At 39.1% G+C, this 25,444-nt stretch overlaps 1 protein-coding gene across 2 annotated transcripts in view; it reads left to right on the top strand.

Moving 5' to 3' along the window:
• Positions 1 to 25,444, top strand: part of CSMD1 (CUB and Sushi multiple domains 1) — a 1,746,885-nt gene that overhangs the window by 1,491,955 nt on the left and 229,486 nt on the right. For both annotated transcript variants that reach the window (XM_049704254.1, XM_049704253.1), the window contains exons 24-26: positions 1,742 to 1,933; positions 2,405 to 2,531; positions 16,537 to 16,739. In XM_049704254.1, the coding sequence (XP_049560211.1) occupies positions 1,742 to 1,933; positions 2,405 to 2,531; positions 16,537 to 16,739 (522 nt within the window). The remainder of the gene's footprint in view (positions 1 to 1,741; positions 1,934 to 2,404; positions 2,532 to 16,536; positions 16,740 to 25,444) is intronic.

Raw genomic sequence — 25,444 nt, 5'->3', positions numbered from 1 at the left:
AAGAGGGAAACTTTTCTTGGCCACTGTATGTAAATTACCAAATGTGTACTCATTTCCCTCCCATATACAAACCTGAAGAACTCAATCTTGATTATGTAGATATTATGAGGGTAGATGATAGTGTGAATTTAAAGGTGTATCTTCCTCAATGGAAAGCACTCAGAATGCAAATTTGACAGGCAGACTTAGCAAAATCACACGTTCATTTTTTAAAATTCTATTTATTTTTGTGAAAAGGAAAGTGTCAAAGTTAGGTGGAAATAGATGTGATCCCATGTGGTCCCTCAAGTTTCCAGCTCTACTTTTTTAAATGGTCAAAATTTGCATCATGATATGAGGAGAGAGATTTGTTAGTGTAGAGCTGTCTTCACAGATGGCCTTAAATTATTGCCTCATGCAAAAGCAATGTATGGTTCTCAGTAACGCAGAGGCTAAATCTTCATTTCTATCATCTGTTTCTTTGAGTCTCAGAGCTTAGCTTGATGAAGTCATTACCATGATTCATTCTGGGGTTTCTGCTGTACACGGAGGGACTTAGGAGTCTCTCACCCTGGCCCTTGGGACCACAGCAGGTGGGACAGAGAGCCTGGCTCCCATGAGCAGAAAGGACTTGTTAACTTCCCGAGAAGCTTGAGATCTGGGAGTTTTAGAGGAAGTGGGCCTGGGGGCGGGGGCTCGAGTGAGCACAGGCAGTAAAGACCCTGATAAGCACCAGGTGGCAGCGAGGGGTGGCCCTGCTGGAAGGTCCCAGGTGTGACAAAGAGGGGATGTGGACACAGGAAAGGCATACATGAAGCTCACTGGGGAATCCAGAAGGCTGGCTGGACTTATGGATTACCTGATGACAGTTTGGAACTCTTTAGAATCTCCTTGTGTTACTCGAAATGGGGTCTAGCTGCTCGCCACTTGAAGGCTAATCCTCGAGAGGCAAGATTGGTGGAAAGGAAAGTTTGCTTTATTCCAGAGGCTGGTAACTGGGGGAGAAGGTGGACTTGTATCCAAAGGCTGACTGCCCCATGACAACCAGTGAGCAAGAGCTTTTATAGGTGGAGGGAGAGAGCTATGTGCAGAAACAGCACGGTCAGCTCCGACTGCCATCTTGAAATTGGTCATGATCAGCATCATCTTGACTGTTTTAAGTAGTTAGTCTTCAGTTCCAGGGTCAGTTTGTTAACATTTCTTTGAGGCCAGTTCTCAGAATTGTGGTGGCTTGTGTCATGGCTGCAGTCTAGTCATGATGTAGTTAACTTCTTCCACTTGGTAGGGGTTTCAGTATCTACATAACAGCTCAAAGGATATGACTCTGAATATTATCTATAGCCCTTGAGGAGGAAATAAAGGTCCTTGACTTTGCTTAATGACTAAACTTATTATTTTGTCCTGTTTGAATGCTTTCCTTTCTTTCTGCATTTTCTCACTTCTCCGATTAAACTTTTTCTTTGGCTAAAGTTTTCTACAGACAAAAGGCAGGTGGAGGCCATGGTCCTGCTCAGTTTCACTTGTAAGTATATCAATAGATAGGAACAAATAAAGTGATCGAACCCCAAGAAACAACCAATGGTTAACAGATAAACCCAATCAAGACTCACATGTATTTCCCCATTTTTAAATTCAGAGTCTTCTTCTTCTTTCTACACTTCAAGGGACATTTGACAACCTGGTCTATTTCATCGATATTTTAACGCCAATATAGACGCCACTGTTACGTTTTTCTACTAATTCCTTCCTTCTTTTCTCATAGGTTTTGACCTAGTGAAATGTGAGGATCCGGGGATCCCTAACTATGGCTACAGGATCCGGGATGAAGGCCACTTCACGGACACGGTGGTTCTGTACAGCTGTAACCCAGGCTACGCCATGCACGGCGGCAACACTCTGACCTGTCTGAGTGGTGACCGGAGAGTGTGGGACAGACCACTGCCCTCCTGTGTAGGTGAGTTACTTACAAGTGCACAATGAGAGCTGGAGGCCCACGCATGTGCTCTGACTTAGTTCTTACAGAGGAAGGGGGAAGGATTTCCACTGCTCTCTCTCCAGTATGGGTTTTTATGTATTCCTAATATTTGTGTGAGTGTGTGTGTTTGTTTTTTTTCTTTTTTTAGGTAGGAAAGACAGATCTCCTAGTACTATTTTATTGAGGCTATCATCTGCACAGAATTATTATTAGAAATATAACACAGTGTTTCACTGTTTTATTCTCTTGACTTTGCACAGAGGATACTGCCTTTCCATCAAGATAATGCTAGGGAACAAGTAAAGGAAAGCAATGACAGGGACAAACAGATGGCTGTGATTGTTTTCCTGTGTGTACAACACAGACGTGATGGTTTGGGCTTTTAAAGGTAGTTACAGGAAGCCTCTAGTGCCTGGAGTAAACTTCCCTGTGTTTCTGTATCCCTTTCAGCGGAATGTGGCGGTCAGATCCACGCTGCCACTTCAGGACGCATCTTGTCTCCTGGCTACCCCGCTCCATACGACAACAACCTCCACTGCACCTGGGTTGTAGAGGCGGACCCGGGAAAGACCATCAGGTACTTGTTTTATTGGGTTTCAGTGATTTGAGAATAGAAGCATGGCTCCTATTCTTGTGGTGGAGATAGTGGTACATCCATTATTACCCACTATTAGATTTAAGTTTCTGAGTTAAAGAAGAAAATGTAAACACATGGCCAAGGTTTTTGTTGGTTTGCATGCTCACTTTGGTATTCCTTTGAAAATTTGTGTTAAGCCATCCATAGTAAAGATTAAAAAAGTAAGTACCTCAGTTAGCTTTGGCTGCGTAACAAGTGGGCCCCCGAAACTTAGTTGCTGCAAACGATGATTTATGTGCTCATGTCTTTGTGGGTTGCCCAGGCAATTCTGGTTGGTTGGGGTGGGTGGTCTAGGAGGGCCTCATGCAGGTTTGGGGGGCTCAGCTGGATGGTTAAAGGCTGGGGTCTCTCCACTCCAGGTTCTGTTCCTTCAGGAAACTAATGATGGTAGAAAGTTCCTAGAAGCAAGAGATGGGGACTTTGCAAACTTTTGCTTGCATCACATTTGCTGATGTGCCATCTGCCAAAGCAGGTCTCAGGGGCAAGATAAAGTTTGAAGAAATATAATCCACCCCTTAATGGGAAGAGAATCAGTTATATTGAAAAGGTTCTGCATATAGAGGTGGAAGAGGTGTGTGATTATTTTATGATATTCCAAAGTAAGTTTGAAGGAGACCAAGAAAGTATTCCAATCTAAAGTTACACGTATAACAGAAAATCATGAAAAATCTCAGATAATTGTGCAAACATTTCAACAGAAAGTATTACTCTATTTCAGTCGATAGTCCTAAATGATGGTAATTTTTTTAATTAACAAGTAAACCAACAAAAAGTAAAATTCTCCATGTGCCAGTCAAAAGGCTGTGTCAAAACCACAGTACGTAAAGCAAAAAGTAATTTCAAAATAAGCTGTTCTTTAATTATAGATCTTGATGAACAAGGAGAGAATGTACATTCTTTAGTCACGCCTCATAAAATCCCCTTTCTCCTCCCATTAACTCTCCTCTTTCATTGTATTCTTTTGAAATCTCCCCGGAAAGTTAATTTTTTAAAAAACTCTGTACCCCACCTCCCAACAGCCTTAATCCACGTGCCTCTGTTCCTTTTCCTCTTCCCTGTGTTATTGCACTGACCAAAGACTAAAAGAATCCAGGCAACTCAACTCTGAAATATGTGAAGAAGCTGAAAGAGACAGGTGCAAAGCAGAAACCTCTTTCTGGGGCAAGTGGATACATGAAAACATTTATGAACTAGTGGGTTTTGTCCTTATTCACAAAAGGTTTGCCCAGCAAACTTAGTAAATTTATCATACTGCAACTTTATAACTTAGTAAAAAAGTGAAACGGGACAAGGAGGAGTGAGGCGACCTGCTGATTCCATTCAGTGTTGCTGTTTCTCATCAGGTGACTTCCATCCTCTCTGAAATTCACCAGACTTTCTTGAAGTTTGATCACATTTACATCTTGGGAGTGAGTTAAACTGACATGGCACAAACTATTACCACTTTCAAACCCTCCAAAAGAAATATTCTTACTATGTACAGGGAGCAAGGGAAGGAATTTAAAGCATGTAAATATTGCAAAAAACATTATTTTATAATAACTCATTTAAAAATTAACTTGTGTCATTAAGAAAAATGATTAATTAGGTAGTTATGGATCCATTGGGACACAAATAAGGCATATTTGAGGAACAGAATTTAAGAGTCTGTATTCTTCATAAAAATCAACATAGTCACTTATCCAGTGAACTAAATAGAATTAAATACTACTTCTTAACTTTGAATTCCTGAACACTTGATCTGAATAATCCAAAAGCCATTACACTGAATTTGATTGTGAAAAATCCTGGGAATCATCTGTGATTCATAAAGTGACTTTACATAGACAGGATACATTTCCTTTTAGGCTGATTTCAAAAGTTTCTGTTTCTGATACATCTCCTTGTGATTTGTTTCCCAAGAATTGGAAAGAGCACTTGTTCCCCTAATGCAAACCAAGTGATGAATTCACTCTTTGCAGGTGAATGTAATACTTCATTAACATTTTAGTAAGAACAGAGAAAAGAACTTAATAAAGAATGAGTTGAAGTAATAAAAAATGTACAGCTTTTGCATCAGGAACTGACTTTGTCATTTAACCGTTAATGTTCTAGAAAAAAAAAAGACATTGCCTATACCACTTTATTGTTTGGGGAATTTTTTTCTTCTTGTAGGTATCTTTCAAGTTACTCAATTTGTAAACAGATCTTTTTCATTTAAGGCATAAAGCCCTTCATAATAAGGAAGTTAAGAAGCAAACATCAGTACTTGTAATTAATTTACTCCATCGGTATTCAACCTCATCCCAAAATGTTTCTGGTGATTTCTCTTCATTAAGAAAATATGTACTATTTTTAGTATGGCAATTTGGAAAATAACATACTTAAAAGTACATAATATACAATTTTAGGCTTAAAGTGGTACTGATGCTAAGAAAAATAGGGCTTGGTCTTAGTTTGGATATTCTTTAGCTTAGTTTACTGAATTATTTCATTGGTATCATAGCCAGTATTTTATCTACATCGTTTGCTTGAAAATGAGGAATACATCAGTCATATAAACATGAGCCCAGGGTTTAATTTAAGTATTAAAAATTCTTAATATAAATGGAATTCATTACTATACATTCTATTATGATTTCTTTAAATGTCAGTGTTTTTCACTGTCATAGAATAAATAAGGAACAAGATCTTAGAAATTATAAAAGGTCTAGTTTCAACACTTCAGGCCAGTTATTACTGGGCCTATTTTGATTTCTTGGAGGTCCCAAAGCAATTTCTGATTGCATATTGCTGTAACTTTTTGTTCGAGGTAATAGAAGACCCCAAAATAGTTTTTGTTATAGGGCACTTGGGTCTGGAAGAGGTTTGTAATTTTAACACGCATACTATAAAGCAGTTACCAGAATTAAATTTAATTAGAAGTCTAATCACAAGACACTGCAGTAAATTTAGCCACATTAAGAGTTATATGTAAGCATGTGTCTGAGAGACCCAGTGTGTTTCACTGCTGAGCACAGCTGTAATTTATACAATAAAGGGAACAGCATTACAAACATCTTCAGCAAGCAGCATCAAGGCAGTGTTTTTCATAATCGTATGTGTATGTTGTTCCCTGGCTTTCATTGCTTTTCTGCAAGTGTAATTGTCTGGAAAACTCACTTTGAAAGTATTTCTGTTCCTAATTGTTCCCAGGAAATTGCATTTGGAGGTGTAGTTGAGGGGGATTTTATTAGAAAAGCTCATGCAGTATTGAAAACATTAGCAGTATTGAAAAGTGTATCAAGATTGTCAAAACTGTCCACGTGCAGACTTTTAAAGAAAGTGAAATGTGGGGTGTGATCCTGATCTCACCGCATCTGGCCGGATGGGCTGTAGAAAGATCGGGGGAGATGTGGTTTGGAGATCTAGGAATGTTTTAATTTATTTTTGACCAACCTTCAAGATCGCTGTGAGACACAGACTAAGCAGGAGAAGGACGGGCAAATGATTCCACTTCACTGGACATTTGTCTCCAAACGTGAGGTCGGCATGTAGTAAATGTGCTGGGAACATGAGTCGGGAGTCTTTTGCTGACAAGACAGACAGGCGTGGGGCCCGGAACCCAAGCACCTCAAACGCCCCTTTCCTGTCAGGGCCACAGCGGGGTATCCTGTCTATCTTTGTGGGTAAGGTGAGGAAATAACCGGTCAAGAGAATTCCAGCCATCCAAAGAAAAGAGAGCAGCAGCTCTTCAAAGTCTGCCCAGTGTCTGAGGCTGGGCTCTGGCCCTCCTTAGCTGGGGCTGTGGGAGCAGCTGCTGGGTTTAGGGAACCTGATGAGCTGCTTGCAGAGTGAGAGAGAGGGAGAACCCTGCAGGCACCCGCCACGGCGCAAGATCCTCATGCAGGCAATTTCAGTTACCCCGTTTCAGCTAAACAACGCCAGTGCCCCAAAACAGGATTCAGATTTCAGTTGCAGACTTACTGTGAAGAATTGCATGAAGGACAGACTTCTCTTTTAGCCCTTCAGCTCCCAGATCTCTGCATAAACAACAGAGGCACGTCACAGCCAGTTCCTGATCGCGTCACGCGCCTTCCCGAGGGGGATTGCTGCGCTCAGCTCAGCCACAGACAGCAGAGTGTGTCCTCGTGTTGCTTCCTTGTCTCCCAGTGATAAACCCACTTGGCGTTTTACAAACACGGATAATCAAAAAGGGAACTGGCCATTGAAGATGGCAGTGTAGAAAGAATTGAAAAGTGGTAACACTGGAAGTGAAATTCCAATCACACATAAATGGAGCTTAGGAGAAGCAGTTGATGGTGGGGACGTTGGTATGGCTGCTGTTCCAGGGATGAACGCCTCACAGGCACAAGGCAGGCACGCCAATTTCAGGATTATTATCATCCCCCCTGGGCCTCTTTCTACTTCTTTATTCCCTATTTCTGTTAATGCCTGTCTTCCTCAGAATGGCTGGAGGTTTTAATTTTCAGTATTATCTTCTGCTCTTCCTTGTTTCTCCCTCACCAGTCTCCAATATTTTCCCAACTGAACAAAACAAACAAACAGGTATTAATATGTGTCTCACAGCATTCTTTTAGTGAACTACATTAAATTTCTTCATAATAGGCTCTGAGAAAAAATTAGTTGCATGCAAGCCAAACCCTTGTCAGCTCTACCCTTGTTTGTCTTTCTTCTTATCTGTGATTCCCAGTTCCTACTTCCCAGGCTCTTACTGTAATCTTCTCCCAGTGAGCCTTCCAAATCCGTCCTCCACCCTCTCCATCTCTGAGCCACCCCTTTGCTAATCAGCGAACATAAGCTCCTTAACCAGAACTGTAACACCCTCTCGACTTGGCGTCTGGTCCCCTACAGGTTTACCTCCGACGGCTCATATGCACGTTACATTTCAGCACAGATGAAGTGTGTATGAGTCTCCCATCCCAACCTTGTCATCACAGCTCTCTCGACCTGTGCTCCCCCCAGTTTCTCCTTGTTGCCTCACCTCCAGATTCTTCCCATCTTTGGGGGCCCAGTTAAAAGGTCAACCCCTCAAGAAGAATTTCATTCTTGTTATCGCATCTGAAAATAATCTGTGTTCTTCTCTGGACTCAGTGTTTGCCCTGCAGTTCCTTCCTTCTGAAGTAGGGTCATCACTACATAGCAAGACATCCAGGCAAGCCTCTTAGTGTCACGAGCTCCTCCCTCCTTCCCACACTCCTGTGATCACACATCTCAGTAATTCTACGTGGAGCCCCAGGTCTGCTCTCCCACCAGTACTGCTGCTACTTCCCTAGTCCAGACCAGCATGACTCACTGGGCCTCTTCTCTGACCATCCTGCCAGGGCTGCCTCTCAACCACTGCTCCCACTCTAAGGAACATGTTTTATTTTTTTTCAATTAAAATATTAATTTTATATGGCTGAAAAATAAATGTATATCTAGACATCTTCAAAAGTATAAAAAAGAAAGGCATGCATTATCCCCATACTAGACATCATTGTTGCCATGTTCACCTATGTCTTACATGGACCTTTGCGTATTCTACAGTGTGGGTGTCTATAATTAATTATTGTCTCTCTTGGTTATTTACATTATTTCTAATTTTCAATATTATACATAATAATATGGCAAATAGTATTGCAAGTAAAGCTTTGCCTCTTTTTATAATTAATACCTTAGAATAAATTCCCAGGAAAATTCTTTCTGGGTCAAATGGTTGAGACATTTTTGTGTGTCTTGATACAAATATTTCTATCAAATAAAGCTGATCATATCACTTACCCCCGTTAAAAAAAGTACATATTTCGTCTGCTCATTATGTGCAGAATCAATTCAAGTTCATTGTCATGACGTTCAAAGTTATTTATTTTCCCAATTTTTGAAATACTAGAAAAGTGTTGCAGAAAGATAAAAAGCCTGAAAAGTAGTTTGCTATAATCCTAGACACAAAATATAACTATAGTTTAAAATTTGGTATATATTTTTATAATTTCTTATGCAAACACACACACACACACACCCATATATATATATATATATATATATATAAAAAATATACATACATATATATACAGCTTGATTTATCTGTTTATCTACTTGTTTAATTATTTTTGAAAAATAGTATCATGCCTTAATATTATTCTGAAGATTTCCTTCAGTCAGTAAACATGGTCAAAGTTTTATATCCTTACTTGTAATTCCACCTCATTCTGTTTAGTCATGGAAGAAGATTCTATTGCCTGAATGCACCATAATTTATTTAAACTATACCCTATTGGGATATTTGCGTTGTTTTCAGTTTTTCACTATTATCAGCCATGCTACCAGCCTCCCAATATATCACCTCGAGGGTACTTTCTACAATGAATTTCTAAAGCTGGACTTGCTGTGTATGCACATTTAAATTTTTATAATTATTACCAAATTGCTTTTATGAAGAGTAGATATGGCTTCAACAGCATATGAAAAGGTAGGGTCTCCACAATGTCACTGAAACTGGATAAAGTGTTTATAATCTTTGCCAATCTGGTAGGAAAAAAATCTTTGCATCATTTTTTGTTATATTTGTAACCTTTGTATCTTTACATTTTTAGCATATTAATGAATGTATTTGTTCAGTAGCTTTTTGTCTCATCCTCTTTATTGAATTATCCTTCCTATTTCTCTCTGCCTGACAAAGCCCTTCCCAGACACCTTGAGGCAGAATTAAACACACCTGATGCTTTGTTCACGTCTCTTAAAGCTTGTGACACTGTGCATTGCAAAATGTATGTTTTTGTTTTTTTTTTCTTTCATGACTGTGTCTGAAATGACTAACAGTTCCTTCAGGATGATACTTTTTAAAATCAATTTTTAAACTTTCCCTACCTAGTGGTATGGTGTCTGCATATTGACTTTAATTATTTTTTTTAGAACGAAAAATGGCCATTTCTTTATCTGTTTAAATTTTGTTATATCATTTTTGTTGTTATTGAATTTACAAGGTATTTCCCAAGTGGCAAAACTTACAGCATCAGGGTGAATCTTTTTTTGTCTATGTAAGCTTCTCATTAACATATAACATAGGCACATAAGACTATCCAAATGATAAGTATACAGCTTGTTTATAAAAATACCCCTTGTTACCAGCAACCAGATCAAAACCCACATTGTGCCCTTTGAGCTCCATTTAAACGATCCATTCTTAAGGATAATCACTATCCTAACTTCAGATAGATAATCGCTATCCTAATTTGAACTTTATAAAAATCGAATTATACAGTGTGATTAGTTTTGTGTCTTGATTTCCTCAACCTTCACTGCCACTGATACAGGTAAATTATTCCATTGCATGAATACACAATGATTTACTTATTTATTCCGAGCGTTGGTGGACGTGTGAATTGTTTTTACACAGTTTAAGGTTATTGCAAATGACGTCGTGTTGGATATGCTTTCATGTATTATTTGGTGGATGTGTGCATGTTTTTCTCTCAGGTGTACACCTGTACTCAGCTATGGTAGATACTGTCAAATGATTTCCCGAAGTGGTTAAACCAACACCACTCCCATCACAGTGTAGGTCACTCCCAGGTACCTCACCTTCCCCTGCACTAAGCATTGACTGTCTTTCCTTTTAGCCATTCTAGTGTGTAGTTGTTTTAATTTGCTTTTCCTTGGTGACTGATCAAGGCCATCACTTTTTTATATGTTTATTGGTCTTTTGACTATCCTCTTTTATAAATGTCAGTTGAAGATTTTTGCTCATTTCTTTTTGCACTGGAATGCCTATCTTTTCCTTTTGATTAGTATATAGTTTTTATACATCTGAATGCAATCTTTTGTTGATTATATATTCACCAGCTATATTCTTATACTCAGTGGTCTTTTGGTTTCATAATGATGTCTTTTGGTAAAGACAGGTTTTCAGTTTCAGTGAGTCAAATTCATTTTGGCTCATTTTTCTTTTATGGTTAGTATATTTCTTATTCTTTAAGTTATATCAAATATTTTGTGGGGGGGTTTCTTAGTGTTTTTGTGTCCAGTTTAAGAAATCCTGCTCTCCAAAGTTATAAAAAATATTATCTTAAGTTTTTTTAATAGGAGATCTATTTTATCTTCCACATTTATGTTTTCATTTCATCTGGAATTAACTTTTGTGTAAGGTATTAGGACGATGCAAGGAATCTTTTGTCCATAGTGCAGTTCAATTTACCATTTGTTGGAAAGTCAGTCTTTCTCCATTAACTGAAGTGCAGCCTTTGTTATAAACCAGATAATTATAATTATATGATTATATAATTATAGGCCTGTTTCTGAACTTCATTACATTGATCTATTTGTCCATCTAGTGCAATACCTTTCTATCTTAATCACTGAATTACTTAATAAGTACTGATATCTGGTACTGTATTCCTCCAGCTTTGTTCTTTTTCATGTAGATTGCCATGGCTATTCTTGACCCTTTGCATTTCCATATGAGTTTTAGAAACACTTGTTACTTTCTACAAGGAAGTTGCTAGGGTTTTAGCTGGAATCACATTATATCAATAGATCAGCTTAGGGAAACCTGACATCATTTCCAATTCTGAATTTTCTGATCTCTGATATAGTATATTGTCTCATTTATGTAGATCTTATATAATTTGCCTCAATAATGATAGTTTTCTGTGAGGAGCTCTTGTACATCTTTTGCTAGAATTATCCCTAGCTATAGCACACTTTTTGATGATAATGTAAATAGTATTTTTATTTCACTTTCTAGTTGTGACTGTCTTGTGAGAATAAATTATATTTTTATATTTATCTTGTATAAATAAATTCACTTATTAATTCTGAGTTCTTAGGTTTAAAATTTTTTTCTTTGTGAACAATCATGTTATCTACATTAATAAAAGATTGGTTTCCTTTTTTGTCAAATCTTTTGGCTTTGTCTTGCCTTGTTGCACTGGCTACAGTCACCAGAATAATGATTTGAAATGAATCTCATTGTCCTGGTCCCAATCTCAGAGACTAAACTTTTAATTATTTATTTATTTCAATAAATATATGTGAATTATATTTTAAAAACTCCATAATGGAAAAAATATTAAATTCTACCACCTAAAGATATAAAATTCAAAAACAACTATAGGATATTATTGGAATTAATAAATGAAATTATTTATGCAAGACAAGTAAAAAACATAGTGTTTTCTACATTTTTTTCACTTAGCAGTACTTTTATGGACTTTTTACCTATCAGTATTTACTGAACTTTTAATTCTTTTGTTCTTGGACATTTGTCCTGCTTTCAGTTTATCACCAATTTCAAAATATTTTGATAAATATAAGATGTATATTTCTGTATGTTTGTCTATATTGGTTTCCTTGAGTCAATTTTAGTAATTTCTATTTTCTAGAAAACCATTTTATGCATAGTTTAAAATATATTGCCATAGATTTATATGCATAGTTATCGCTTAGATTCATTTCCTTTTTCTTTCTTTCTTCACTAGTTTATATTTTTATCAACTACTCCATACACACAGTATAAAAGTAAAATAATTCTGCAGTGATGGTTACAGAAAGCAGTAGTTCTCTACATCCCCTAAATCTCTAGTAGAATTGCTGGATGATGTGAATTTTGCATTTAATAAAAGCCTAATGTGTCTCGAGTAGCATTAGTAAAGGTCAGTGCATGCCTAGACACATTCTAGTAAGCCCAAGGACACCAAAGGTGGAGAAAAGATCCGAGAAACGGCTAAAAAAAGGAAGATATATATTAGCTAGCCTGATAGAAGACTTCTTAACAATACAGACCAAAAGAAAGAGGTATTTGAAGTACTAAAGGAAAATAACTGTCAACCTGGAATCTATATTCAAACAACCTGTCATTCCCTTGTAAGTCTTCCTATTATGCAATTACTGTTAACACACAAAATACTACTATTGGTTTAGGGATATATATTCACCAGACATATGTGATAGTTAAGAGGAACTTTTATCCAGCTAAGAATATAGCTTAATACAAACAAAATAAATAAATTATATGGAGAGATTGGAAATTGCACAGCATGCCTCCTTTAACTCTTTATAACTCATAAATCAAACAGGTAACAAATTAGTAAGTTTACAGAGGATTTGAACCATGCAATTACTAAGCTTATTTTAAAAAGACATACAGCCTTCAACTAGAAAGTGCACATTCTGTTCAAGTAAATATGGAACATGTGCAAACATGATCACAAACTAGGAACAAACTAATCAGTGAAAACAATAAAGCAGAGAATCACTTTTATACTCCACACCAAGACCAAAATGGAATAGAAATAGAAATCTGTAGCAAGAAGGAAAACACATGCTCAATTTTGAAAAGAAAAGACACATGATTAACAGCTTACTGTGAAATTTATAGCCTTAAATGCACATATTGGAAAAAGAAGATCGCTTGAAAATCAAGTTAAGCTCCAGCTAATGGGATTTGAAAAATGCTATCAGAGTAAATTCAAAGAAGTATAGTTGAAAAACAACAAATATAGTAAAAGAAATTAATGGAAGAAATAATATAGAGAATTACCAAACCCACAAACTGATTCTTGAAAAGGTATCATTGGTAGAAAAATAACTGACATATTATGATAGAATACAGGAGGCCCAAATAATTGACATTAGAAATGGAATTGAAATATACCCCTACAATAAGGATTACTTTTAGAAAATTTAAGAAAATAATAGATTATATTATACCAATATATAGGAAAAACCTTCCATCCAAAAGAAAAAAATGGAAATGGTCTGATTCATTTAATGAGGCTAAAATAACCTTCATATCACAAGAACAAGTAAAGAACAGGAAATAAAAATTAAGAGCTGAACTCTGTAATTACTCCCATTTTATATATTAAGAAAAATGACCTGTATGATCATCTAAATAGGTATAGAAAAAGTAGTTTAATAGAATTGAATACATGTTCATGATCAACAACATAAAGAGATAAAACGAAAACCTTCCTAGCGTAGTAAGTAGCAGGGGTTTTTTCTTAAAACGATAAAGGGTATGTAACAAAATCCATCCACAAGAATATAATATAATATATAAACAGTAATAAAAGAGATGAAGAATGCATTACAGAAGTGGGCAATCATATGTGATCAGATAATTCAGAGTCCATGGTCCTATTCTCCACCTAAGACCTTTGATGATCTCATGTAGTCCCATGACTTAAGACCATTTATTTCCGAAGACACAGGTTTATTATTTCCTTTCAGAGTTCTCTCTGAAGCTCCAGGTTCGCATGAACAGCTGTCTGCTCAAGTCTCTACTCAATGTCCAGTAGGCATCTTGAATTTACAGGCCCAAATCATAATCCCTGGTCTTCCCACCCCACAAACCTTTCCACCTGCACCCTTTCTCACCTCAGCCCGTGACCTCTCCACCTTTCTCATTTCTCAGGCAAAAACCTTCGAGTGACCTTGCATCCTCTCTTAATCATACATGGCTCACCCAGTCCTGTTTTCCCCACCTTCAAACCGTGCCCAGAATCTGACAACCTCTCAATACCTCCCCTGTCCAGCTCCTCTGAGTAACAGCCATCTGATTCTTGATTCTGCCTTGCCCTGTATAGCCTGTTGCCAACACAAGTGCAGAGCAATTATTTTTAAATCACAGGTGGGATAACTTCTTTACCAAAAACACCACATTGGTCTGTCACTCAGGGTGAAAGCCAGAATCTTCAGAACAATCTACAAAACCCTGTGTGTTGCCCACCAGCCCCCTGCTTCCCCCTCCCCATCCACTACACCTGTTATTTCTCTGGCCTCAGTTTCCTTATCAGGCCCTCTCTCTGCTCTGGTTAAATTGGTGCCTGGATGGTCTCAAATGCTGAAACCATGCCCTCTGTGTCGGGCTTCTGCTGGGCTTCACTCTCCCCTCACACCAAGTATAACAACCCCTCCATCTCCTTCAAGTCTGCTCAAACCTCTACTTACCAACATGGGTTAACCAACAACCCCATATAATACCTAAATCTCCCCCCATCCTCTGGTCCTGGCATGACCAGTGCTGCTTATTCTGCTCTGCTTTTTTCTTTCCTCAATGGCATTTACCACTTACTAAAATGCAGTCTTCTTTACTTATTTTTTGTGGTTGCTGTTTTTCGCTCATCTCCCCCATTACCAACCATGTAACCTCCATGAAGGCAGGGTTCTTCATTTAGTTCACTGATGTATCCAAAATTCCTAGAAGAGTGCCTGGTACATAGTCGGTGCTCAATAAGTGTTTGTTGAATGGCTGAACTGTATTGAAAGGGGGTTGCCTTAGACTCACAAGAGGATGTTCAACCTCATGAATATTCAGGGAGATGTAACTTAAACATGATACCGTTCCACAACCATCAAATTTTCTCTTTTTACAACTATTTAAGTCTGATGTTATCAGGTATTGGTGAAGATGTGACAACACAGAGCCATTTGTACTTTATTGTGAGACTGTAAGAAGTTACAGTCACATGCTAGAACAACTTGGCCATTTCTCTTCTTGAGCCTAGAGGGACCCTAGGCTGAGCACCATTTGTCATAATGAAATGCAGAAACTGTCTTTTGTTAGAGGACCAGACAAATGAAGCATTTCCTCATGCTTCTAAAGCGAGTTAACAAAATCTACATCTTTCAGTTTAGAGGAATTTCACCTTATGCTGAATATAAAAAGCAACTTGAAAATGATACAAGCACATACATGCCAAAATGACATCTAGCATGTAATTACTGTTAAACGCACAAAATAGTACTGTATGTTGTTTGGAGATAGGTATACTACATGAGCATATGAAAATTATAAAAATATAAATGAGAAGAGACCATCACGATTTCAGAATGTGGGGTGAGAGGAAAAACAAATGCATAAGTGGAGAGGCAGGGGAGTAGGACTGTGTCTATAAAATTTTATTTTTAAAAAAGATCTGAAGCAAATAAGGCAAAATGTTAACATTGGTGGTGGTAGGTATCTAAGTGTCTGCTATATTCTGTACTTCCCTCTATATTAAAAATATTTTAAATCAAACATTTAAAAATATACTACATTTTATATTTATGCAGGGTGAGATAGATATTTTCTTTGGATTTATAATATGCACAAAGTAAATAATTGGGATTTGTGTACGTTTTTCGTATGTCATTTATTATGATTTTTCTCTCTTACAATTTTGTGCAGTAAGCAGTGAGTGAAAAACAATGAATGAAAGCATTCAGCAAATACAGATTTTTGTTGATATTAAACTGTTTTATCTGTCTGAATTGCCATAAATAGAATTACAGGTCTGCTGCCGTCACTGAAAGAGCTTCCTCTGACATAGAGATTTTAAGTTGCTTTGATATCTGTAAATGTGATAGAAGTATGTTAAAATGTTATGAAGAAAGGAGTTTATACTACACATTTCTGCCTTTGTGTTGGTATTTCAAATAATGTATTTTTTCCGAAAATAAAATGTACAGAAACAAACACAACATAAGCTGAGATCATTCGGATACAGGTACACAATATCCTCCTGCTGTAAACATCATCTCTGCCAGCGTTTCTGTCCTGGCATGGATGCTACCACCTAGTGGGGCATTTCAGGAACAACACTGATACCACACGCATTAAAATCCGACGTCTGTTAGCTTAAAACAAAGCTGTATCAGACCCGTCTTTGATTTGTGTGCCCGAGAAAGCTTTGAATTGTAAAAAGAGCTGACAGTCTCAAAAGGCCTGGTTTCATCCTTAAACACACAGCTCAGCATAGAGCTCCGTGGTCTCCCTGTATCCATCACAGACGGAAGTAGGTGCTTCTGTTTTCTGATGTGCACGAGTGAATCCACTTCTGTGAGGCTCCAGGCTCATCCATAACTGTCAGACAAGGAAAGGCACATTGGGGTGGGGTTTGGTGTGGGTGAAACGGGCTGGTGTGTACCCGAGTTTTGTGCTGGGGTGTCCTCACTGGGCGGGAGGGGCCTTTCAGTCACCGTACCAGCTGTGCTCTCCTTGCAGCCTCCACTTCATCGTGTTTGACACGGAGCTGGCCCATGACATCCTGAAGGTGTGGGACGGGCCGGTGGACAGCGCCATCCTGCTGAAGGAGTGGAGCGGCTCAGCACTGCCCGAGGACATTCACAGCACCTTCAATTCGCTCACTCTGCAGTTCGACAGCGACTTCTTCATCAGCAAGTCCGGCTTCTCCATCCAGTTCTCAAGTAGGTGCACGGCCCCCTTCTTCGTGATCTGGACACTGGGAGACAGATCCGCATCTGTGTCTTAAGGTTCCCCGGACAAGGGTGTACCTTTTGTTGAGCAAAATACACAATTTTGAAAACACCTATCAAGAGAACGGTTTGTCTTGGGAAATTCCGTTCATTCTCAGATGGGGATACACAGTGGCTCTCCTTAGTTATGGGGGAAAAACAACTTACTTTAAAGGTTTGAGTTAATCAGTAAATATTTAAACTTGGGCCCAGGACAGATGTGGGTCTCTACCGGGAGGTCAAGTTTATCTTTGGTGCCCCCCGCCACACCCAGCACCAGCGCCAGGCTCCCTCACTCTCTGGTTGGTGCCAGGAAGTCTTGATGTCTCCAGGCTGCTTCAGTTTTCTGCTTTCAACTTCCCTGAATAGAAGGGCCCTGCATTTTTTCCCTCCTTAGGGCTGATGTTTCAAATAGCTTATGTAGGATAGTTATCTCTGCAGGATTTAGTGGGCACCACGTTTGCACTTTGAAGCTGTTACCTCTTGACGATGGTTCCCACCTTCACTGTCTAGCCCATTTTTAAGGAACATTTTCCTGAGAAGGAAGCGGTGGAGATATTTTGTGGCAGTTCCGTCTTTGCGAACCCTTCAAATTGCACCGTGTAGAGGTGTCATATAATGTGGTAGCACCCAGGGTCAGCCGTCATCGTAAAACTAGCGGAATTTGCACATAAACATATTCTGGCTCAGTTTATCTCTGGGCAGGTCACTGGTGAGCCATATTTAGGATTTACATGAGTAAATGGACTTAGGTCAATTTGATGCTTTAAAAGGTTGGTAATAAAATTAAGGTTAAAGTCTGCACAGTTTCTTACCTGTAGTTCGCTGTGCTTTGAGGCAGTAGTTTGTGAATATGTGTTCATGGAATAGAATCTCTACGTGGTAAAATTTTCACTGGTTTATGGCAAAAATATCAAGGTAAGTTTGCTTCTGCTATCCTGCCTTGGGAAAAAATGTTTTTTATTCCAAGGTTATATCATTTTTGCTCTTTTTTGTGAGATAAATATGGCCTCCATCTTTAGAAATTGTGGTAAGAGTAGGTGAAAGATGTGTGATGTAATGTCCTTGTTTAGCAAAATGAAAAAGTTGGTACCATTTTGAGGTTATGTTTGTTTTCCTTTCCTACCCATTCTATACACTCCTGGCCTTGGTTTCTTTTTCTTTTTCTTTTTAATAGAATTTATTCTTTAGAGCAGTTTTAGGTTCACAGCAAATCACATGCATTTAAGGTTCCTCCATGTCTTTTCACAGCTTGGTAGCTCATTTCTTTTTAGTGCTGAATAGTATTCTGTTGTCTGGATGTATCACTGTTTATTTATCCATCACCTACTGAAGGACATCTTGGTTGCTTCCAACTTTTGGCAATTATGAATAAAGCTGCTATAAACATTTGCATGTAGGTTTTTGTGTGGACATAAGTTTTTAATTTCTTTGCATAAATACCAAAGAGTGTGATTGCTATATTATATGGTAAGAGTATGTTGTTTTGTTCCTGGCCTTTTAAAATCTTCCCTTTTTAAAAATTCATGTGGAACCAAGAAACCACTTATTTTTCTATATTCCTCATGATTTTCTCTTTGAAAAGACATCTTCCTAGTTTGGGTTAAAGACAAAGGAGAATCCTTTATTATAGTTATTTGAGAGCATAGACATTTATGTTCTATATTTATAATTATACAAATAATATACTTAACTGACATATTGATGCTTAGGAGGTGATAAACATGAACACGCCCATTAAAGTTCCTACAGAAATGAAACTTGCTTAATTTTTTTCACTTGGTTTTCCAAGTGTTCTAGTTTGAACCATACAGAATTGTCATTTTTGCAGATAAAAAATGGTTGAATGTTAGCATTTTCATATGGTTTAACATAGCATTTAGTATGCACTTTGGGAAATACCATTTGAAAATAAAATGTTGACTCTGAGGCTTTTGTATGAATGGGTTTCTGCATGGTCTTTAAAACTCTATGGGAAGGAAAAAACAAGATATAAAAACTTTGCTTGGCATCATTTAGAAAAACTTGGCCTGAATTGTGATGCTGAAAATTTGGGTTTCTCTCTTGATCTCTAGAGATTTGAAACTGACCTATCTCTTTCTTTATTGCTTTATTTGTGAATTGAAGATATTGCACCAAATTCTAAGCACCTTTCCACTTGCATCATGTATTTTCCCTTTGCCTTTTTAGATCTACTCTCCACCATTTCTCAATCTACTCTGATCCTAGTGGTGGACATGTGTGGACTATGTTCTGTGCCCTCTGCCTGGGTTCCTCCAGTGGGGGGCTCGGGCAGGAGATGAGAGGTGCAGGGAGGAGAGCGGTGTCGGAGTGTGATACCTCCCTATCAGATTCCCTCAACCAAAGCTCACTATTTTTCTCAAGAAGCCGTATCCATACATGTCCCTTTCCAGGTTTCTGTAACCAACTCCCAGTGACCACACTTCTACCTGGGCTTCTCCAAACCCAACATTTGTAAAGAAACCCTCTCAAATGATCTATGGGAAGTGTGTCATATGTTTTGTGTTGGATCCTAAATGATACAGTTCCCAAAGGAACATTGTCAAGCCCATGAAACTGACATTGCTATGTCCCAGGAACCCCCTTCAGCAATGGCAAGCTGGGATATCTGGTCAACCTCCCTACACCCATGACCAATGTGCCACTCTCCACTCCTGCAATTCTGAGCCATCCTTTCCCCACTGGAGAATCCAGCCATGAAACTAGATCAGGCTAGAGTATTTCTAAACCAAAGGCTTGAATCTCCTTGAAACATGCAAAAGAGCCTATCCCTCCAGCTCAAGAAGCCTTGCTGCTCTTCTGTAGGTGGAAGGCAGGAAAAGCCCATTTATTTGTCTTTATGATCCTGGGACTTAAAAAAAAGAGGTACTTTATGTGTAAGTTAGATTGCGTTGCCATTCCTAAGACAAGCTAATGTTAGAATTTGAAGTATTAGCACTTATCTATGATTTCAAAATAAAATAATGAAACTTCAGTATTTTCCTCAAATAATTGATACTTTGAGTATGACCTTTGTTGCAAAGCAAAAATGACATGTATTCAATAGTATTAAATTAGTTTTCTTGGTAAACCATTTTAACTTGATAGTATGCCAATACTACGTGAACTTCGCATTGTAGGTGTAACTTAGTTATTGGAGGAAAAGCCCTTATTTGAACATTCGTTTTCTTAGAGACACTTGAATGATCAGACTTTTCTCAATAAAGTTAAAGTGTAAGGATTTAACATCAATGTCACCCTCCCTCTCAGTCACATAATCCATACCTGGTTGTGGCTTTTTAATTTTGACAGTTTCTCTATTATTAGAACACCTTCTTTAACTGCCTTCCATCTCCCCATCCCCTCTTGGTCCTCCTTCTTCCAGTGGCTACTCCATTATAGTCTTTTTTCTGGTTCTCATCTTTCCTTCCCCAAGCTGTAAAGGTTGGATTTCACTAGGGCCCATCCTCATGTCTCTTTCTCTCCATCAGTACTGACTCCTCAGGTTCCATCGGTCAGCCTTCCAAGACCTCTCCCCTGAGTACCTGAGGTCTCCCTCCAACTTGATGTGGGGATAGAAAGCAGAGGACATAACCATGTGAAACGTGACCACATTTCCAATCCTCTCCTTTCTCAAACCTGGTTTCCTTCAAGCTTTCCCATCTCGGTGAATGTCAGCTGCATTCTGAGTCGCCCCTTTATCTTCCACCCCACATATAATCCAGCATCAGATTCAGTAGGGTCCATATTCAAAATCCCACATCTCTCCACCTGTACCCCTACCACCTTGATCTGGGTCCTTCCACACTGGACTGAGCTTCCATGGCTTACAGACTGGCTTCGTCTCCCTGCTCTTGTCCATTTACGATCTTACCTAACCAGAGGAACCAGAATGGGTCTTAATGAGGCACCTTGCTCTGGTCAGAACTCTCCACTGGCTTCCCATCTCAGCCAGAGAGAGTTCTGATTCTCCCCATTGCCAAAATAAAGGCTATAAAAGCCTGTATGCAAACTTATGCAAAACTCTACATTTTCAGTTTTCATCCTTAATTACTGCCCTCCACCCTGTCAACCACCCTGTAACATACACACCAGCAAGAGGCGTGTATGTATTTGTATGCACGTATTTGGTATATGTTCATTTTACACACTGCTCTTGGCTTTTTCCTCTTTGCTTGCTTGATGAATCCACATGTGGACACACCATCTTTTAAGACCCCTTTAGCAGAATTAATGACATTGTCACTTACAGTGCCCAAATTCAGTGCTCATATTTCTGAGACAGTGTTTATCCCATCATGTGTGAGCATCCTACTTGCAGTCTACGGGACTAAGTTCCTGGAGGGCAGAATGTCTAGAACATGACATACAGTCAGTGGCTAAAAATTGTTTTCTAATCAAATATGCTTGAAAACTTTCCAACGATGCGAATCTTGAAAATATTAGAATGATTTTGATTGTGTGACAAACACTATGTCATGCACCAAAAAGGATGTTTCATTACTGATTTCAGCTTCATTCAAAAATGTTAATAGAAAAGGCTTTAATAATAAAGATTCTTTCAGTTCTGAGTTAGTTTCTGTCCAGTGTTAATGGTCTTTATATGACATTTATTATCAGAAGTAGTGGACAGTATAGACTGTGTTTTCACTGGTAAAAAAACGCATTAGACAGATTTAATAACATGTATACATCTTTGTTGACCTTTTAAGTTTTATAATTCTTTATACATTTATTTATCCTTCCTTAATGTTTTGATACCAGTTGGAAACAAAGCAGACTATTTTCATTTTATAAAGACTAATACCCATGTTTTAATTTAAATGAACATAGTTTAATCTATTATTTGATAAATTTCCTTATTTTGTTAAAAAAAGATCATTTTTTTCCCTGCTTTATAATAATCTTGGGAGAAGAACAACTGCTTGCTGGGGTGTGGGGATATTGATTCTTAGCCCCAGTGCTATGTGCCTGTGTGCAGGCTTAATGGCCACTGAGGGAGCAGCTGCACACCACACCCTTCCTTATGTGTGTGTTTACCTTCCCTTTGCTGTAAGACATTTTCTCCACTAGAAAAATGAACTGTTGGTGCTCACAGGATATTCACACCCCATTCAAGGTCCATTGTCCTGCCAGCTGCACACAGCATGTAAAACATGAGAATAAGAACTGACTAGTGCAATTATGTTAATTGTAATCAGCCTAACACTTTTCATTAAAGTTTAATTACTATTTAATCATGCATAAAATGTAAGAAAATGGAGTTCGGCTCACAAAACTGACCTTTACTCTAGGGGTTAAATAAACTTCAGCTGAGCCTCTAGTGGTCCGAACTCTCAGCTCTCCCACTCTAGGGAGAACGGCTCCAGGGCGATCTTGCACCCTCAGATTCCATGAGATGGATTTCCCTGTAAATAATGGTCCTAACTTAGCGGCTACATAACATCCCTTCCTAATTTACTTTATTGAAGGATAATTTAATAGGTACATTTTCATTTAAAAAAATCATTTGTTGTTCAAAACAAGAGAGACCCTTGGGGCTGCCAGTTGCTGAGCAGAGTGGGATTGTTTATAGGAGAGAACCGGCCGTAGAGACCAGGCGCCTGTACCAAGTTTCTGCGCAGAGACAGGACACAGCAGGTGCAGCTAGACTGCTCACCCCCCCGCTCTCTTGGGACTCCCCTTGTGGGGCTGGTGGAAAACTGATCGTATGTTCTTATCATTGGCCACTCACACCCAGAGAGGCCAAAGAGTTTTATCCACCTTTGATTACTCGCACCCAGCTCATAACAGGGGTAGAACTGGTGTGTGTTGAATTATTGAGACTAAGATGCTAGCTTATTTAGAATTTAGTTTAAATTCTAAATCCTGGATTCCACAGAGTGTTGGGGTTTTAGCTGTGGTTGGCTTTGTCTAATACTAACAAGATTGATAACAAGAGGAACAGAGAAAAACAGGACACATAATGGCATCTTCCCTATTCTTGGGGACGTATCTTTTTTCCCCTCCAGTTTTATTGAAATATAACTGACTTATTTGCTTTGAAGAAACAAAGCAAACTAGTGAATATAAAAAAAAGAAACAAGAACAGACTCACCAGTAGAGAGAACAAACTAGTGGTTACCAGTGGGGAGAGGGAAGTGGGGAAGGGCAAGATAGGGTAGGGGGTTAAGAGGTACAAACAATTATATATAACATAGATAAGCCACAAAGATATGTACAACACAGGGAAATAAAGCCATTGTTTTGTAACAACGTTAAATGGAGTATAACCTATAAAAATATTGAATCACTGTGTTGTACACCTGAAACTAACATATTCAGTAATACCGTAAATCAACTATACCTCAATTTTAAAAAATAATAAAATAATTGATACATAGAAATGTGTAAGTTTAAGGTGTACAGCATGTTGATTTGATACATTTAGAGACTAAAAAGTGATCACCACTGTAGTTCATACCACATCACATCACATAATTACCACTGCTTTTTGGTGGTGAGAACACTGAAGAGCTACTATCTTAGCAACTTTCAGGTATATAATGCAGTGTTCTTAACTGTAGTCACCATGCTGTGCGTGACTTATTTATCTTGTTACCGGAGGTTTGTGCCCTTTGACCAACATCTCCCCATTCACCCCCACCCCCCAGCCCCTGATAACCACCATTCTACTCGCTGATTCTATGAATTCAGCTTTTGCAGATTCCACATATGTGCTATCATACAGTATTTGTCTTTCTCTTCCTGACATCTCACATAGCATAATGCCCTTGAGGTCCATCCATGTTGTAGCAAATGGCAGGATTTCCTTCTTTTTCATGGGTGAATAACAGTCCAGTGTGTGTGTGTATGTGTGTGCATGTACTGCATCTTCTTTATCCATTCATCTGTAGATAGACACTTAGGTTGTTTCCATACCTTGGCTATTGTGAATAGTGCTGCAGTGGACATGGGGGTGCGGGTATCTCTTTGAGATCCTGTTTTCATTCCCTTTGATCTTATGTGCAGAAGTGGGATTGCTGGGTCATATGGTAGCTCTATTTTTAATTTTTTGAGGAACCTCCCCACTGTGTTCCACAGTGGCTACACCAATTAGCATTCCCGCCAACAGTGCACAAAGGGTTCCCTTTCCTTGAGGATGTATCTAATACTTACTGTGAAAGAGATCTCAACCCTTTTCTATAAAACTACTAGTGGGAGTATCATCTGTACCTACCTTTCTGCTAATCTAAATCTTACTCCTACTGAAAGCTCATAAATCATTCCTCAGGCAGCAGTGATTTCTGTGGGGAGTCCCAGCACGGCCCCCCGCCCCCAGGACCGCGGATGTAACTGTCAATCAGCACAGTGCAGTAGGCAGAGTTATGCTACCTCGCTTGAATGAGAAGGGGATGCTCCTAAATTTTACAGACTGAATTATCATAATGTCTTTAAAAGCATGTCATTCAGAAATAAGCTGAGTCAGTGAGGAGAACATAGAAAATTTGAATCACTGTGACAAATATTGAGATAAGCATCTGACCACACCCTGCCCAGGTCACCCTTGTCCTCATAATTTGTGTGAACACATTGGTGTAATAATGAGGAATTAATGAACTAACCACTCATTCATTCATTCGTGTATTACTTTATTTATTCACCAACCAATATTGAACCCCTTCCCGCTGTGCTCCTGATCAGTGCTGGCGTTGGGGATCCAGTGCTAATAAGGCAGACGTTGCCCGGTCTTCATAAAAGTTATGGGGAAACATATTCCATTCACCTAGAATCTCCTTGTCTCTGTCCGCCTCCTCTGGACGGCCCACCTGGTGAGGACCCTGGTCTGCTTCCCTGCAGCTCCAGGATGTGTCCTCCACCTTCCCTGGGGTGACGCCCACCTCTGAGGTCTTCAGCTCCTGCTTGACGCCCTGCGGTCTCCACTCCACTCCACCAGCCACTCTTGGGAGGGTGCACTGCATCCTGCTTCACCTTCAGTCGGCAAAGCTGAACTGGAACGTGCTGCTCCGTTCCCACAGCTGATCTTTCCATCTCCACTTCCCCGCCTGTGTCGGTTCTTAGTGCTTTACTGGGGCGTCTAGGCTGTCGCTGTTCTCCCTTCTATTGGTTCCTCCTAAATTCCCGATACTTCTTTTCTGTCTTCAGCCATTTTATCCTTAAAATCAAGTCTCTTACCACGTGCTAAGCTCCCTGGCCCATGTGCTTCCTGCATCGCGTCTGCCCAGCATCCTCTGGTGAGAAGGAGACGCGTAAACCAAGAGCTTCTTCCCAGTGACTGTGGGACCCCCACCCTCACGTGGCTGAGCTACAGTCACTTATTTTGCCAGGGAACTCTGGGTCCCATTCACCTCATTTTCAAACCTTCACCCCTTTGCTCGTCTCCTCTTTGGGGCAGTGGATGACCTGGAGTCTTCATTCACAAAGTTAAACCTGTCAGAAGGATTTCCTTCCACTTCCTCCAGGAGACATCATTCTGTTTCTTCACTCCTGTTAGCTTGGGATAGTCACGCCTTCTCCCAAGCAAGGCTGCTCCTATCATGGATATGCCCCCAGCTGCTGGGACCTTGCCCGGTGTGTCCTCGTCTTCTTTCATTTTCATCCTTTCCTCTGACTCCTCACTCCTTGTACACAGACGCTCAAATCACAATTTAAGATAA

Source organism: Orcinus orca, chromosome 21, assembly GCF_937001465.1.
Source record: "Orcinus orca chromosome 21, mOrcOrc1.1, whole genome shotgun sequence".
Classification (NCBI taxonomy): domain Eukaryota; kingdom Metazoa; phylum Chordata; class Mammalia; order Artiodactyla; family Delphinidae; genus Orcinus; species Orcinus orca.
Note: the sequence above shows the minus strand (reverse complement) of the source record. Positions and strands in the feature narration are given on the sequence as shown.